This window comes from Lactuca sativa, chromosome 8 (genome assembly GCF_002870075.4).
Source record: "Lactuca sativa cultivar Salinas chromosome 8, Lsat_Salinas_v11, whole genome shotgun sequence".
NCBI lineage: Eukaryota > Viridiplantae > Streptophyta > Magnoliopsida > Asterales > Asteraceae > Lactuca > Lactuca sativa.
In genome coordinates, this window is record NC_056630.2 from 201,983,395 (window position 1) to 201,999,814 (window position 16,420).

Below are 16,420 nucleotides of genomic sequence, written 5' to 3' on the forward strand. Positions count from 1 at the left end.
GACCAACCCTAGAAAGTTCGTAGACATTTGTGTCATTTCTCCATTAAATATTAGAGCCATCACCAAATTGCAATTCTTGAAAAGAAACAAATTAGCTTTTTGCATCTCTTTAGTCTTCTTACCTACATTATTTTGTGAGTTTTTCCAACTCCCCTAGTATTCAAAGTTCAAAATTTCGTGACGCAGCTTGATTGACACCTTCACCAATAAGCATATTTATCATATCATCTTCGAAACCCTTAATTTTATTACCAACCACTCACCAATATTAAGTGTGTCTTCAACCTCTCTATCACACAAAAGTCTTTTTTAGGTCTATCAGACACATTGATGTTGTAGTGGGTGTTGTTCTCACTTTTTTTTTTGGAATTGATAACATTTTTTTAGCATATTAGGCTTTGCGGGATTCTAAACCAACGTATTGAAACATTAAACTTGGTGGTCATAAGTAACATAACATATTAATGTTTGAGAGATGAGACAAACAAACGGAAAACAAACGCAAGGTTGAGGTCGATATTTGCATAAATATAAGATAATAGAGCTCAAACAGTGACATAAAACTTATCTATGTTGAAGTTATCAAAGGTTTCAAGGATAAATCATCAGCGAAAGTAATGGAAACATATAACGCGATTAGGGTGGCCGTTAAATCTATAGCACTACCTACCGACCTTATTCAATCCACAAAATATTGGTCCAATAGCATGCTATCGGGGGAAGTAAAAGTAGACTTTGCGTTCTGCTGATCATGAAATATAACACTACCTACTGACCTTTTTTGTACATTTTGTTGATCATTTATCGGGTACTGAGCTGGAAGGATCAATTAATATGTTGCAAAAGTAGATACAAAGGAAAACACGTAGATGTCTCTTGTAATATATCTTTGGGAATTCGACAACTATTAATTGTGAAATTGTAATTTGTTAGAAAAAAAGGAATGAATTTTCTCCTAGATTAATATTTATTTAAACGACAAATGACCGGTTCTCCATGTCCCGGTAACCACTTTTCCTGAATTGCAATAAAGTTACTATATTACCACCAAATTTTGATTTTGACACCAAGTTTTTTTCTCAATTATGTTAATATATTTTCAGTTTTGTTGTAATATCAACCAAATGACCGGTTCAATGCAAACTCTATATTTGAAACTCAATCCTGCCACATAAGATCTGACGTGGCTTCCACATCATAATATTAACATGTCATTTATTTGGTAACTTGCTAGATTGATGGTAATCGGTCACTTGGATCAATATTAATAATCTTTGAAGATAGTAGAAGAACAACAAGTTCAACTATGTTGATGTTGGTAGACCCTAGTGACGTGAACTCCAGAATAATGCCAATCATCCTTGGGTGAGTCACATAAGTAGGTCTTTTCTTGCACGATATGTAGGAAATATCATACCATCAAAAAAAAACTCTCTCCCCCAAACCATGCAAGATTTGAAGGGAAAGATCATACCATCAATCTACCAAGTTGAAAAATTGTTCCATTCTTGTTGATGAGGTTGTCGAAAGTAATCACATACCTCGTCTTCCAAATTATGTTGTGTTTTATGCTTCTCCATCTAAAAAAAGAAGTTCAACTATGTGTTTTCCAGGTTAAGGTATGACCTTTCCCTTCAAGGAACTTGAGATGGTTCTACTTTTGTTCTCAAGCAATGTATTCCCCTTGGATGCAAGAAAATACCTACTTATGTGACTCACCCAACGATGATTGGCATTCTTCTAGAGTTCATGTCACCAAGTTATACCAACATCAACGTTGTTGAACGTGATGTTCCTCTACAATCTTCAAAGATTATTAATGTTGCTTCAAGTGACCGATTATCATCAATCTAGCAAGTTACCAAATAAATGACATGGAAATTTTATGATGTGGAAGCCATGTCGGATCTTATGTGGCAAGATTGAGTTTCAAATATAGGGTTTGTGTCGAAGTGGTCATTTGGTTGAAATTGCAACAAAATTCTAAATATAGTGACATAATTGAGAAAAAAAACTCAATGTCAAAATCTAAATTTTGTGGTAATATAGTGACTTTATTACAATTCAGAAAAAGTGATTACCGGAAGAACAGGGAGAACCTGTCATTTGGTTGATATTGCAATAAAATTGTAAATATAGTGACATGATTGAGAAAAATAATAAACTCGATGTCAAAATCAAAATTTTGTGGTAATATACTGACTTTCTAGCAATTTTCTCTTATTTATATTCGAAGTATCGATTCCTTTGGACTGACAGAACCTTGTAATTCTCCTAAGGTCAACCTATCCCCTTTCTTTCTTTGTATTCCAATAATATTGGTGGTTCCGTAATAGATTATTCAGAATCCATTAATTATGTTAAAAAGGAGGCATGTAACACCCGTTTTCTAGAATGGTTCGGTTTAGGGCATGAGTCAGAAGCTTGGTTTTTGGGAAAAGCCGAGTGTCACGACATGACCATAGGGTGGTCACGACGTGACAAGCCAAAATGAGAAATGCGTATCAGAACTGGGGTCATGACGTGACACATAGGTGGCCATGATGTGAAGAAGGCTGCAGCCTAAGCCCACGATCTTTTAGGGTTTCCTTCATATTTAAACCCCATTAGCTCGATTTTAGGGTTCATTATCAGCCTCCATCACCCTCAAATCTCAGAAAACCCTAACCCTAATCCATCTTGGTAGTTCTTGGCCCATTTTGGTACTTTCGTGGATTGGAAGAAGAAGAAGAGGAGTTCTAGAGTGTTGATCCAACAAAGAAGCATCATCATCATCATCATAATCATCTTATACACATTCTGGACCTTTATAACTGTCCAAGATTCAACATTTATGCTTCTAGGTTGCTAGATCTGTGTTCTTGTCCCTTTATCTCTAAGTTTGAGCGAGTTGAAGTGATGGGATTCCATAAAGTTGGCAACTTTATGGATCCTTGGAGCCATTTGAGTATAATTTAGTTCAGATATGGGATTTGGTTGTGAATTAGGAACCTTGCATAAGGTTGGAGTCATTTTCTTGGCCTTTGACCTAGATTGGATAGAGGGCATGCATGGAGCATGCATATCCATAAAGTTTTCATTTTTATAAACCTTTGGAGTCCCGTAAGGATTTCTGGAAAATGGGAGTGGAAGACTTAATGGTTTAAGGACTCAAATCATTAAGTGGATGTTTCAGACTGAAGTCACGACGTGACAAGGAGGATGTCACGACGTGACTGAGGAATGGTTTCACGTCTAGGTTGACCTGTTGTAATTTCTTTTGATTCAAATTTAACCTCCTGCCAGACGATGGGTATTGGGGCTTGCACCCCCTCCGGTACCCATGTAGGACAGTCAGGTTTGAGATGACCCGAATGGTGATAGTGGAAACACATCTGACCCTTATTGTAGTCACGGACGACATGCCCCTTCTCCCCACACTTGTAGAACTTGAACTTGTGGCAAGAAAACCCGTGGGGTTCCCCGACACTTGCCGCAAATGTCGATGTCCACTCTACTTCAAGTACCCAAGTTAGCTACATCCAATTCTTCCCCCATCACTGAAAATGATGAATCATGTGTCCGCTTTCTTTTCCCTTGATGCGCTCCCACATCAATATCACTCCCTTATACACCTAAATAGTGTTTTCCGCACTCTGAAAGCCTGTAGTTCACTCCTAGAACTTGACAATCAGTCTATCAGTGATGCGACCAATGATACCAGGCTACTCTTCTAGTAAAATTTATGAAACCTCAATGGTAATCCAATCGCGTAATCGGGTGTTGTCCGCATCAATCTCCGAGGACTCTGCTCCCCGTACAGGTACCGACATCCTATTAAACAAAACCAAATTGTCATCATTAATCCATTACACATTACTTGATATACATAAACCCGCACATCACCCCTACCAATATCTCGTCCAGGCACCGACATCCTATTAAACAAGACCAATATCTCTTCCCCATGATTTTGTTTTGAGTAAGGATCCTATGCTTTCAGTAGTACGAGCCCAATACTGCCTTCCATACATCCATAATTTCCTCAAGAATCATCCCGAGTCCTTTAAGCCGCCTACACATAATAATACTCCAATACCCGCTAAACAGCGTACTACCTGCACTAAATCACTTCCTAGGCTCTCCTAGGATCTCCACCTCACTCTACCATCAGCTGTTGAAAGACCCTAATTGATGTCAGCTAACTACTTCATGAATACAATTACATTCAACAAATCTTAAATAACCTTTTGACTTAAAGATCCTTCCCTACACCGGTTGGACTCAGACAACAGTTTCACAATAGGGTCAAATCAATTATTCTGAAACTGTTTAACCTTTGTAGCATGTAACTTAACATATTCATTTAGTAGTTAACTCACATGAGTATAAGCCTTACAAAGCACATAGCAAGCATCATTCGAGCAGAAGAACTCTACATGAAACAAGGCATGAAAAGGCATCTTTCCCAATAGCCATCTCTTAATAGGCATTCTATCTTGCAATCTTGAGCATATCTTTAATCTAACTTCTAGTATGCATATCTAACATATCACCAATACACATAAAACAAGTGTGGGTATCTTGGAGAGTAACTTTCCTTAAGATCTGGCTGATTGTACACATCACATCCTGTCCTTTACTTATTTTAAAGTTAGTTATGAAAAATATTTTGTAGATCCATAGTTTATGTCTGGAATCACACAAATGTTCATCCAATTTCTCTCAAATCAGGGATCTGATACGAACTTGTAACATCCCAAAAATCATACTAAAAAAATTTCATTTTTTTCAAACCATTTTATAATCCATAAGTCATATAAACATTGCTTGCAAAATCATAGTTATCAAATCAAAGTATCCAAAAACATTTCTTAACATAAATCCCAAGATGATGTGTATAATCACGCCTTCACCTTGCCTTGATCATCTGATATACCTGAAACCATGAAATCAAATTGTAAGTCAAGGCTTTGTGAGTTTCCCCAAGATACCTCACACAACAATACATAAACAATACATGGATACGGGCCACAGTCTCCCGACTGGATTGCATATGGGTCCATAGTCTCCCGACATGATTTACCTTGGGTCCACAGTCTCACGCCTGGATTTCCAATGGGTCTACAATCTCCCCACTGGATTACCCCTGGGTCCACGGTCTCCCGACTAGATTACCCTTGTCCCACAGTCTCCCGACTAAATTGGCCCCAGGTTTGTTGGCGTACAACACAAAGCAATACCACCTTAACCCAACCACACTATATCGACATGTGCAACAGGTAATCAATAACTAGCAATACATGTAATCATACAGATCTACAAATCTAACAGATCACTATCACATAGCAACATTCTATATACCATGATACATAAAATAACATAATGGGTAGCATTAGTGCCTTTGACTCACTAGTATAGTGAGGAAAAATCATCTTAATCGAAGAACCTAGAAATACTGTGACACACTCCCTTTCTGCACTGATTGCTCCTATGAACCCACTAGCATCAAACATGGTAGAATCTTAATCAACAACTCAAATCCTTTAAGTTTGACTCAAAGTCAAATTGGTCAAAAAGTTATCAGTCAACAAAAGTTAATGGTCAACAGGTCAACTGCTCTTCATGACGTGACAATCTCTTGGTCACGTTGTGACCAGCTAATAGACAAAATAGAAAGAAGTCTTCAATCGTCACGACGCGACAACACGTGATAGGCACCTTGTCACGTCGTAAGAACTGGCTGAAAGGCAACATGATGGAGTAAAACTATCCACCAAGAGACACTAAGGACCCATAAAGAAGAAAAATGAGGTCTCGGGCTCAATTTAGGTCACTTAAGAAGAAAAATGAGGTCAAGGCCTCAAGCAAGAACTCAAACTTCACCACACTTCAGATCTAGTACAACTATCCACCAAGAGACACTAAGGACCCATAAAGTTCCCAACTTAATGGAATCCCAAAACTCTAACACATCTAACCATGAATAATAAAACATAAAACCCTAGATCTTGCAACAAGAAACCATAAAGCATGAAGCTTAAATACTCACAAGGGTACAAATGGGTTGCTAGAAGATGGTAATAAGGCGTGCAAGTAGAACCTATGTTCCAAAGATGATCCCTTCACATTCACCTTCAAGTTACCATTCTCTTGTCACGTCATGACAAGCCCTATATAATACACGTATCATTTTTAACCTGTCATGTCGTGGCACCCGATTTTACCAAAAAACCATACATTTGACTCCTTGATGCCCCAAACCGACCTGTTTTGGAAACTGGGTATTACATCGACATTGTGCTTTTCCTTAATTAAGTGACTACGTTTACAATTTTGTTACTAAATTAACCAATCTATGTGTTTGTTACATGTTTCTCACTTGTTGACTAGGCAAAGAGCTGATGTGGTTTCCACATATGATCATAATTGGCAAAACATTTGGGTTAAGTGGTTTATCACCCTAGAGTGGTGTAAGCATGACAAGGAAGATTGTGCACTATAACATTTCCTAAAGAAAACCTTCATTACCTTACTTACACCATTTACACCAGTCTAGGACGATGAAACACTTGAGCGACCTTGAGAAGCCATTACACAAAATTGTGATTCTCCGAGGAAAAGAAAAGAAAAAATAAAGGAAAACAAATATAGAATTACATAAAATAAATGTTCAATTTAACCCAAATGTTTGTCAACTATGATAATATATGAAAGTCACATCAATTTTTTTGCTTAGTTAGCAAGTGAAAGACATGAAACACTTGGAACAAACCGACTGATAGGTTAATTTTGCAACAAAATTATAAACTTATTGACTTAATTAAGAAAAAAATAGTGTTTCAATCGACGTTTTTTATGCTATTTGTTTTTTATTTTTTTTTTACTTTGTTATATTATTTTGCCCTTCAACAAATAAACAATTGAGCCCATTATCAGTTATTACTAAATCTTAGTATCGAAATTGATTATGCTTAACAAATAGTTTCTAACATAGCGATATCAGGTGTTACCATCTTCTAGTCGAGGGTTCAAGTCCTGTCATAAACATAGGTGAAATTAATGAGTAATTTAGGAGTAGATTATATATTCTGATCAAAATATTAATCATAATTGTTGAATTTGTTGATATTTGACGTTAACGAATTGAAGACCATTTCACCTAATCGTGAAATTAAGAGCAAATGAAACGTAAAGTAAGTGTACATGTACTTTTAAGATCAATGTTTAAAGTGTAAGATATGTATTTATGATTAATTTTTTTTTTATTAATATAGACCATTTCACCTAATTGGGAAATAAAGAGTAAATGAAAAGTAAAGTAAGTGTATATGTATTTTTAAGATCAATGTTTAAAGTGTAAGATATGTATTGATAATTAAATATTTTTTTATTAAAATATCAATTTTTATCGTAAGTAACTAACTAACTATCTCATAGCTAAGTATAAACTTACATATAATTCGTCTTTAAATATTGTTTTTTCAAAGTACTATTCATGAATTAAAATTCACTTAAACTAGTTTTTTTAGGTGCAATAACCGTGAATTATATGTATGAAGCAACATGGATGAGACTTGTACAATCACCTAGCTAGATACATTAATTTTATTTAAGATTTTTTTTTTAATTTTTAATTTTGATTTATGAAAAGTTGTATCAGCAATATATGATTTTCATCGCCATGTTCAATACAAAATCACCATTAATCTTATCCCCAATTTGTTTTTTCTTTCACCAATTTAACAGCAAAACGATTTTTACAAGATCCTTTTTTTTTTTTTTTGAGAAGGTCATACAAAATTAAGAGAGATAATATCATAATTTGATGGAAAAAGCAAACCCCAATATCATGTCATTACATAATTAAGAGAAGGTCATACAAAATTAAGAGAGATGATATCATAATTTGATGGAAAAAGCAAACCCTAATATCATGTCGTTACGTCTATTTCAATAAGTTCAAAGTACATAATATCAAACGATGAATTGGTATATGTATATATATAATTTATAACAATACAAAAGAGAAACATGTATTTATTTTATAACGAAGTGAGTAAATTGTAAATGATTAAAGAAATTTAAGTATACATTGTTGAAATGTTTACAAAAAAATGAAGTGTGACAAAGAATATGATCAATTATTTTGTTATTTGTGACCAATCATGATTTTTTCCCGACAGCTTGACCACACAGAAGTGCATTTTCGGGTAACAGATATTCATCTCGTATTGACATCACCGGAGAATAAACTCGAAGATAGAACTGTTCACCGAGATACTGTCGCACCCAAAACTCGTTTCTTATATTCCACATCCCTACATTATCAAGGGCAACATATATTGCTGTCCACGATTTTGGATATACCTATATATAAACGATTAAACCACAAATTAAACAAATGACTAAAGCAAGTGTAACTAATATCGTTAATTATAACACCCATGATGAATTGCCAGCATTTTTCTTGTCTTTAAAGCCTTGTTTCGGTGGTGTATTTAATACTTGTACGGTACAATTAACTAAAGCGCAAGTATCGTATCTAGTTCAGGCAAAAGAATCTAACCTGCACAGTTGAACGTGAGACTGCATCGATAAGATTGTAGTCATTTCGACTTGTATCACTCCATATCCCTCCATCCATTCTGCATGTTAATAACATTATTAGTGACAGAACAAGCGTCGCTATAGTATTTCATAGGTGAAAGCTTGAGAAAAGCAAATTACCCAACAACAAAGAAATTGTAGCCATCAAGATGCCAACTTTGCATGACATTTTCACGATTCTCAAACACAATCTCAATGAAATCCCGAAAATCAGCACCCATAACGGAAGTGTCAAGATACGGGTTTTGATTTGTGGGGGCATCGGGAATACTCCCGACCTTAAAAACACCACTAATGTTGAAGTAATCTGCCAATTTAAGAGGCGTATCAGCTTGAATAAACGACACCCCGTTAACATTATATCTTTGTTTTCGATCGATTATGGATGCAGATCCAGTGATTTTAATTGTTCTTGTGATGTTAATCTGTCCATAATGATATGAGCCTTGTGGGTTCGGTCGTGGTCCACTAGCAGTCAAATTAGTCCTGGAAAATAAACAAAATGTTAGAACACAACTTAATTAAACTGTCGCAAAAAATGTTGAGCCGTTGGGAAAGATGATATATGTTTACCTGATGGATCTAGCTTGGTTTAATGACCAGGTGATGTCAGTGTCGATAGGTGGCGGCGGTGTGCCGGAAACAGCCTTGCCGGAGTTTGAATAGCGGAGGATGGCGGTGGTGTTGAGGTTTTGAGTAGCGAATCGGGAGGAAACTGCAATGTAGTAATCTTGAGGGGCTTGATCTGCAGTGACCAAAACAGAGTATGATTGTCCCACGTGGATGTCAAGAGATGACAACAATGTTTGGACGGTGTGGGTCCCTTCAACTTCCACTAATGTCATCGTGTGATTTTCAATTCTGAAATTTAGCGAGTTTTGTAGGCCCACATTCGATATCCTTAACCTATAAGTTTTACCTGATACAATATCAATATCAGTATCAGTATCAACATGATCATTCAAAATAATCAGTTTATCCATGTTATTATAATGTACCTTGCTCGACATTATATGATACGCCACCATCTCCACGACCGTTAATTAAGATTCCATCGGGAAAAGGAAGTCTCCATCCGAGATCCATAATTTTCTCGAGTCTCTGTAACACATAATATAATAAAACATTTTTATTATCGATAAAAAAAAAATTATTCTTTCCTTTGATTAAATGTAATGTAGATAGTGATTAGTTTATATACCGTGTGATTCGTTGAATAGGCGTCGCCGATAAGAATAGAGTAATCATCAGCTGGATCTGGAAACGGAACCGGAATCCGGGGTCTACTAAGGATTTTGATGGCTCCATAACCACCTGCAGCCTTTTGGAATCCGATAGATGGAAAATAGAAAAAGCTTCCAATCTGATCTTTCACTTGTAATTTATATGTGAAGTTTTGACCAGGTGGAATCGGGCAATTTGTCCCATAAACTCCATCTTGGTATGAATTCCGTCTTTGTTGTATGCCATTCCTGTGTTCAAGAACACAAAATCACGTTAGAATCAATGTTAAATTAGTAACTTTGCAAGAATTAAAAAGATAGTTAAGTCATTTGTCTTGACAAAACAATCATAAATTACCATTTGTTAATCGGCATATTCTTAAACTTGTTTTCTTATTTAAAACGCCAAAAATGCAAAAATAAAATAATATAGCATAAAGCATCATTTCGTACGTCGTAATCAGTCTACATTGAATAATTAAAAAATAACATCATACATAGTTGTAATTAACGCGGAATATGGAATAGGAATGTTCACATGATCATTTCCTAATGTTCACACATCATTGATCATATAATTAAATGCATTACTTTTGTTTGCGTATTATGCATTATTTTATACACATCTTAATGTCCACTACATTCATTCTACATCACTTATTTTTATTATACATTATGCATTAAAAGTTATCCAGCATTGAGAGATTACCATGAAATGAGAAAAGGCTCGGGCAAGTTGTTAAAGACATTGATGATGAGATTATCGTTTGTGACCGAATATATTTCCGGACCTGGAAACTGCCCGTTTATCAAAATTCCCTGCAAAATTAGACACGAAAAGCGTCAACTCAGCGAGACAAAATACAAAATTCAAGTGTTCATATATATGATCGATCAGTCTTTATCAAACACTGGTAGAATGGAGTCGACTCAAGGTTCGAACTTTTGATGAACTATCGTACAAAATATTTATAAATTAAAGAATCTTATGAAATTTTACCTGTTGAAGGACGCCCATAGGGTATATGTCTCCATACGTAACATTCCAAGTAAAGAATCGATACGGATCCTCAGCATTGACAATCGCAACAAGACAAAGAACTACACACAAATAGTTTGACCTAACAAATCCTCCGTAACGTTTTTGCATATTTTCAAGGATGGTTAGAGAGAAATGTGAGAGATAGAGAGAGAAAGTAGAGAAAGTTGATTTTGCATGGAGAGTTTAGTTGAAGGATAGTGTTTATATAGGAGTCGTCTTTGTGAAGCACATGGACCCACTTGTGCGTGTATACATTCAACCTTTTCAAATGAATGCTAATTAAATATTATGAAAAAGATATGCCATAATCTGTTTCATATTAGGAGTAGGGCCACCATGTAAGAATATAATAGAAATATCGATGGTTATAAATAGTTTTTCCTTTTATATTACAGCTGGTGATTAAAATGAATAAGTATGATGATTAATCGGGTAAAAGGTGATGAAAATATATTTCGTGGAGTATTCTTCTTATAAACATGTTTTATGTATGTTTTGGGTTGATTTATATAAGATAATTAGCATGTTAAAGATTATTAAGAAGCACATTTTACATTGATAGTTGAATCTTTAAATGAAACTCAATATATCCTAAACAATTTCTAATTGTCTATTTTATATTTAAGCCTTTAATTGCTTGGTGTATTATACGTATGTGATGAACGGGCGAGTATGTGTATGTTTGATTTTTTTTATGTGAATGAACGAAAGATATATATAGTAACATTGTTTCTAAGTACTTAGCTTTTTGTTAACTTAGCCCATTTCAATTTTAGTAACAATTATTGAAATTGTCCATATGATTTGTCAAAACTGCGTATTTGGTATCTAACCATTTTTTTAATACTTAGATTGTTCCTATAGTTTGTTTTTGTTGTGCTTTTAGTCACTGACAGACATAAAAAGATTATAATACTGTTTTTTTTTTTTCACTCTGACAAACAATGTATGAACTCATATACCGACTCTTTATGAGCTCTAGCGAACATTAAACTCAGGTGAACATCAAAACACCGGTGATCACCACACCCTACACATCCCATTTTATCCCCTCTTCTTCATATCTTTAGAATTCTCTTTCTCATGGTTGAATTATCTTCCCTAGTTATGCACTCACTTCATTACCTCTTTTCATGTATTTCTTCTTGTTGGCCACCACAACACCGCCTTCAAAATCAGACTAGTCTCAATGAGGTCAAGTTCAACGGGGTGGAGGCACACTCCGATTTTCCCCTCCCAGTGGTTTTGGGGGAAATGGTACCGAGTTCTATCTGTGGCCAAAGCAATGAAGCACTTAATGGGAAATTGTGTTGCTAAGGATGTTGTTGTTATCTCTTCGGGGAGGGATCGAACCTGGGTTCGCCGGGTGTTATCGCATACTTCCCTATCGGATGTTACTGTTCGTTGCACCAAAATCGTCGTTAAAAAAAATCAGACTAGTGGTTTCTATTGAAATTGATGGAGGAATATCGAAAGTTGATGAAATAGACTAATCCCGAGAGTTTCCTGATGAAATCGATGGATGCATATATGATTCATGAGTTGTAGGCGGCTTAGCTTCTACTGACGAAGCTCGCAGAGGTGGAGCTTGTAGAGGAAGGTGACAATGGTGATGGTGGTTTCGATTTAGGTCAAATATATTAGAGGAATTGTGGAAGTCAATGTGCTTCTAGGTTGCAGATCCAAACGGGGACGAGACCAAGTGCAACTAATGTGGTCCGATGACCTACCTAATTTTTTTAATTTATCTAAAATTTCTATAGAAAATTTTTAATGACCTACCTTAAAAATAAATTTAAGAACTACCTTACCTATAAATCCTTTGAAACTGTTTAAAAAATTTTCTATAACAAAATTAGTGAACAATATAGTTTTTTATTCTAAACTCGTCACTAGATTCGAAAGTTGTATTTTTTGGTTACCATTTTAAGTTTTGATTTGGGTTATCCTTTTGTTTTTTTGGGTTGACAATGGGTTGCAAACATGCTTTTAAATCTGGGTTAAAGACGAAATTTAGATTTTCATAAGATTTTGAAATTATGTTGTTTTTCTAGAAGAGAAGTATAGTATCAAAAACCACTGGAATCTATAAGTGCGCAGGTGAGGTGTGACAAGTGAAAGAAAGTACAATGGTTGGGTCAATGGAGAAAGAAAACCTAGTAGCGGTGGCATTTGGCGACAATGGTGGTGGCTAACGACAGTAATAGCGGTGGCGGTCAAGGGCACTGGTGACGGTCTTCTTCAAGTATAGTGTTGGTGTTGGTGTTCAATGGTAGTGGTGGGCCAGGGTGATGGGTGGAGGTAGGGATTTTTAATTTTTTTAATTAGGAAATTATATATAAATAATAAATTAATTAAAAAATAAATAAATAAAGATACTACCATAGTATTGTCTTTTTATATAAGATGGGATCGAAAAATGCAACAACATAAAACGATTAAAACAGTTCGAGTACAAAATAAAGTTAAAGACTAAAAACACAATTTTGTTTAAATATTTATCGTGAGAAAAAAAAAAAAAAAAAACCATTGACATCTGCGTACGCTATGGTTGTAAAAAGGGTGGTGTATTTTATAATTTTTATTCACAGTTCGTGCCTTATATTTTTCAATAATAACACATTCATACGTACCAAAACATTTGTAATAAACATAGAAGCTTGTATATTTATATAACATATAGAGTTTTCCTCAAATGTGATTTTGTTACAAAAGAATGCTTTGTCACACGATATTTAATATTTCCAGTTTTAGGTTTCAATACTATTAACCTTAAGTAAAAATCTTGTCTTTTACGACATGACATTTCCATAATTTATCTTTTTTCCAAAATCGGCTAATTTAGAACGCTAAAATGACTTCATAGAGTAGTAATTTAAGTAATAATTATATAAAATACAGGTTATGACTTATGAGATGATACAAAATATAAATAAAAACTTTAATATATAAAGTTAATATGTGTGACTTCTACGCTATTAAATGTGCTTACCAAAATCCTAAACTAAAGCGAACGCGTAGGACCCGTGATCAGCGAGAACGAGATACACGGGAATTCCATGTGTACTTTCTTTAAACAGCTCAGAGGATTTAATCGCATCCGTCTCCAAATTGTGATGAAGCTTCAATGGCCCACTCGTACGGTGGACCCGCGGCGAATTGACGGTGGAGATTAGCACCAGCTTGATATAGTTGTACGCGCTTAACAGCTAATATATTGGGAGGAACTAGACCGCCGCAAATTATACATGTTCTTTTGGACTAAATACGCCCCAATCATTTTTAATTTAATTTTTTTTTATTTGACTTGTATAATCTATTAATTGAAGTGAAATAATATAAAATCCAATTTCATACTTGCATGTGGATATTAATGCTGTAAAAGTGTCACACATTTGTAGAGTTTGTTAGACTCCAATTGAAAATCGGAGTATGGGCAGCAAGTATAATTTGATCAAATACAAAAGGTAACTTTGAGATGTATAACTAATTTTTAATAGATATTTCAAATTATTTCAATGTTTGAAAAAAAAAATTAGTGATGAGCCATCAATCGGAACAAACTTTAATCTTTCTACAATTTATAACAAACACTCTTTGTATCAAAACTTAACAAAATAATCAAGAGACAAAAGTAAAGTAACACTTTTACATACATCTTAAAATTCAAACAAAACATTTGCTAAATATCAAAAAGCTAAGAAATATTAGTGTACTAGTTGTAACACCCGTATATTATACGGATTGATTAAAACAAAATGTTAAATAGGAACAATTAAATGAAATGTTTATTTGAATTTGAAAATTATGAAAAAAAAACATGCAAAAAATAAATTAATTAAAATTTTATGTTTAGTTATCAAACTCGTGTATTAAATAGGTTAATTATAACAAAATGTTAAACACAATTGTTTAAAATGTAAATTTATTTGAAACTGAAATATAAATTTAAAATTTAAAATTAATAGTCATTATGGTTGGTTTAATTTAATGGAAACTAAATTAATGATATATTGAGAATGAAAAATAAAGTAAATGACAAGTGGAAAATAAATATATCTCAAAATTATGACAAAATGACAGGTGACCAATTAAATGAGAGAATAACATGTGGCAAAATCATTCTTATTTATTAGGGTAGATATTTTATTCTAGTCGGTCCATGTATTGTAGCCCTCGTCGTATGACCTAAAGAGCATTGTATTATGTATTTATATATTTATATGCATGATGTACTCTTTGGAAGGCAATAAAATACCAATTCATAATATTGTATTATAGTTGTATTCCTAAAATCCTCCCACTCTATTCTCCTCTCTTTACCTCACTCACTGCGTCCTCTCCTTTGCATCGATGAAACCTTTCATTGCCTTCCAAAGAACTATGTATAAAGACATAATGTAATGTGCTTTGGCCCATACAACATAGCCTATAAATGTCGTTTCTCAAAACAAGCATATTCATAAGTTTGATGTGTAGAATGTTTTTCTTTACGATCACCTTCAGCATACATAGCATATGCATCACCCTCCAGATTTCCATGATCCACGATACACAAATCATGTGTTCCACCTACATATATATCTTTTTTATGACCTCAAGCACACTTTTTATACATGGTATCATAGGTTTCCAAGTATGTTTCACGTATTGGATTTTAGCACAGCCACAGACCCATCACTATTCATTTATCAATCGCCTTATAACACGTCATATCTTCTGTTGTACGTAGATCATACCATCATCATTACGACATCCATGACTTTTCTTCATCAGAACACCAGCCTCCTCAGTCACTATTTTGTCATAACAAATCTTGGAGCCCTAAATTATTTTGTTAGCATTTCTATGTACAAATCACTAGTAGGTTTTTCATGTCTCAACAAAAGTATAGAAATGAAATATTAGCATGTGCGAATATGACTAGTTGTAATTCATGCTAAGCGGTGGATTGGGGATTTTTATATCCCATTTTAGTGAAAGATCGTCATGAATCAGAAGATTTCAGGAGAAATGAAAGTGTAAATCCTTGGATCTCGGTTATGATTTGTATACCGGGTTGGATTTGGTTGAGACTCATGTTGGGAGTCATTAGTATATATATATATATATATATATATATATATATATATATATATATATATATATATATATATATATATATATGCAAGTTATTTACTTTAGCAAGTTATGGATTAACCAATCTGTATGCCAAGGGTATCAGCTGGAGGGTTCAGGGTTAAATGGATGTTTTCAGTTTTTATGGGAGAAAGAGGCCCTTGTGATTGTGTTTCGTAATGGTTCTACCTGTGTGGTGGTCATGCAAGTTATGGTGCTTCAGAATTATAGTAGTGATGTATTTTTCGATAGTTAGAAGATCAACGTTTTGTTCATTATTAGGAGGTGTCGGACAGAGCGTTTGGTTTCCAGGAGGGTGGTAAGGAGCGATTTCGAGGACGAAATCAATTTCAAGTGGGGGGGAGTTGTAGTACCCTATTTTAAATCATTTCCTAATTCAGGGACATGACTCGATGATCAGTTATCATAAGGCTTAGGGCCTTTGGGA

General features: G+C 34.5%; 1 protein-coding gene across 1 annotated transcript; it reads right to left on the reverse strand.

Annotated features, from left to right (window-relative positions):
• Positions 1-7,958: 7,958 nt before the first annotated feature.
• LOC111914968 (L-ascorbate oxidase homolog) lies at positions 7,959-11,024 on the reverse strand. The gene is made up of 8 exons (XM_023910675.3): positions 10,813-11,024; positions 10,522-10,631; positions 9,791-10,061; positions 9,588-9,690; positions 9,163-9,508; positions 8,710-9,075; positions 8,549-8,627; positions 7,959-8,349 (listed from the first exon to the last, which is right to left on the reverse strand). The coding sequence occupies exons 1-8, from the start codon at positions 10,960-10,962 to the stop codon at positions 8,146-8,148; spliced, it is 1,629 nt and encodes a 542-aa protein (XP_023766443.1). The 5' UTR covers positions 10,963-11,024; the 3' UTR covers positions 7,959-8,145.
• Between the last annotated feature and the right edge of the window lie 5,396 nt (positions 11,025-16,420).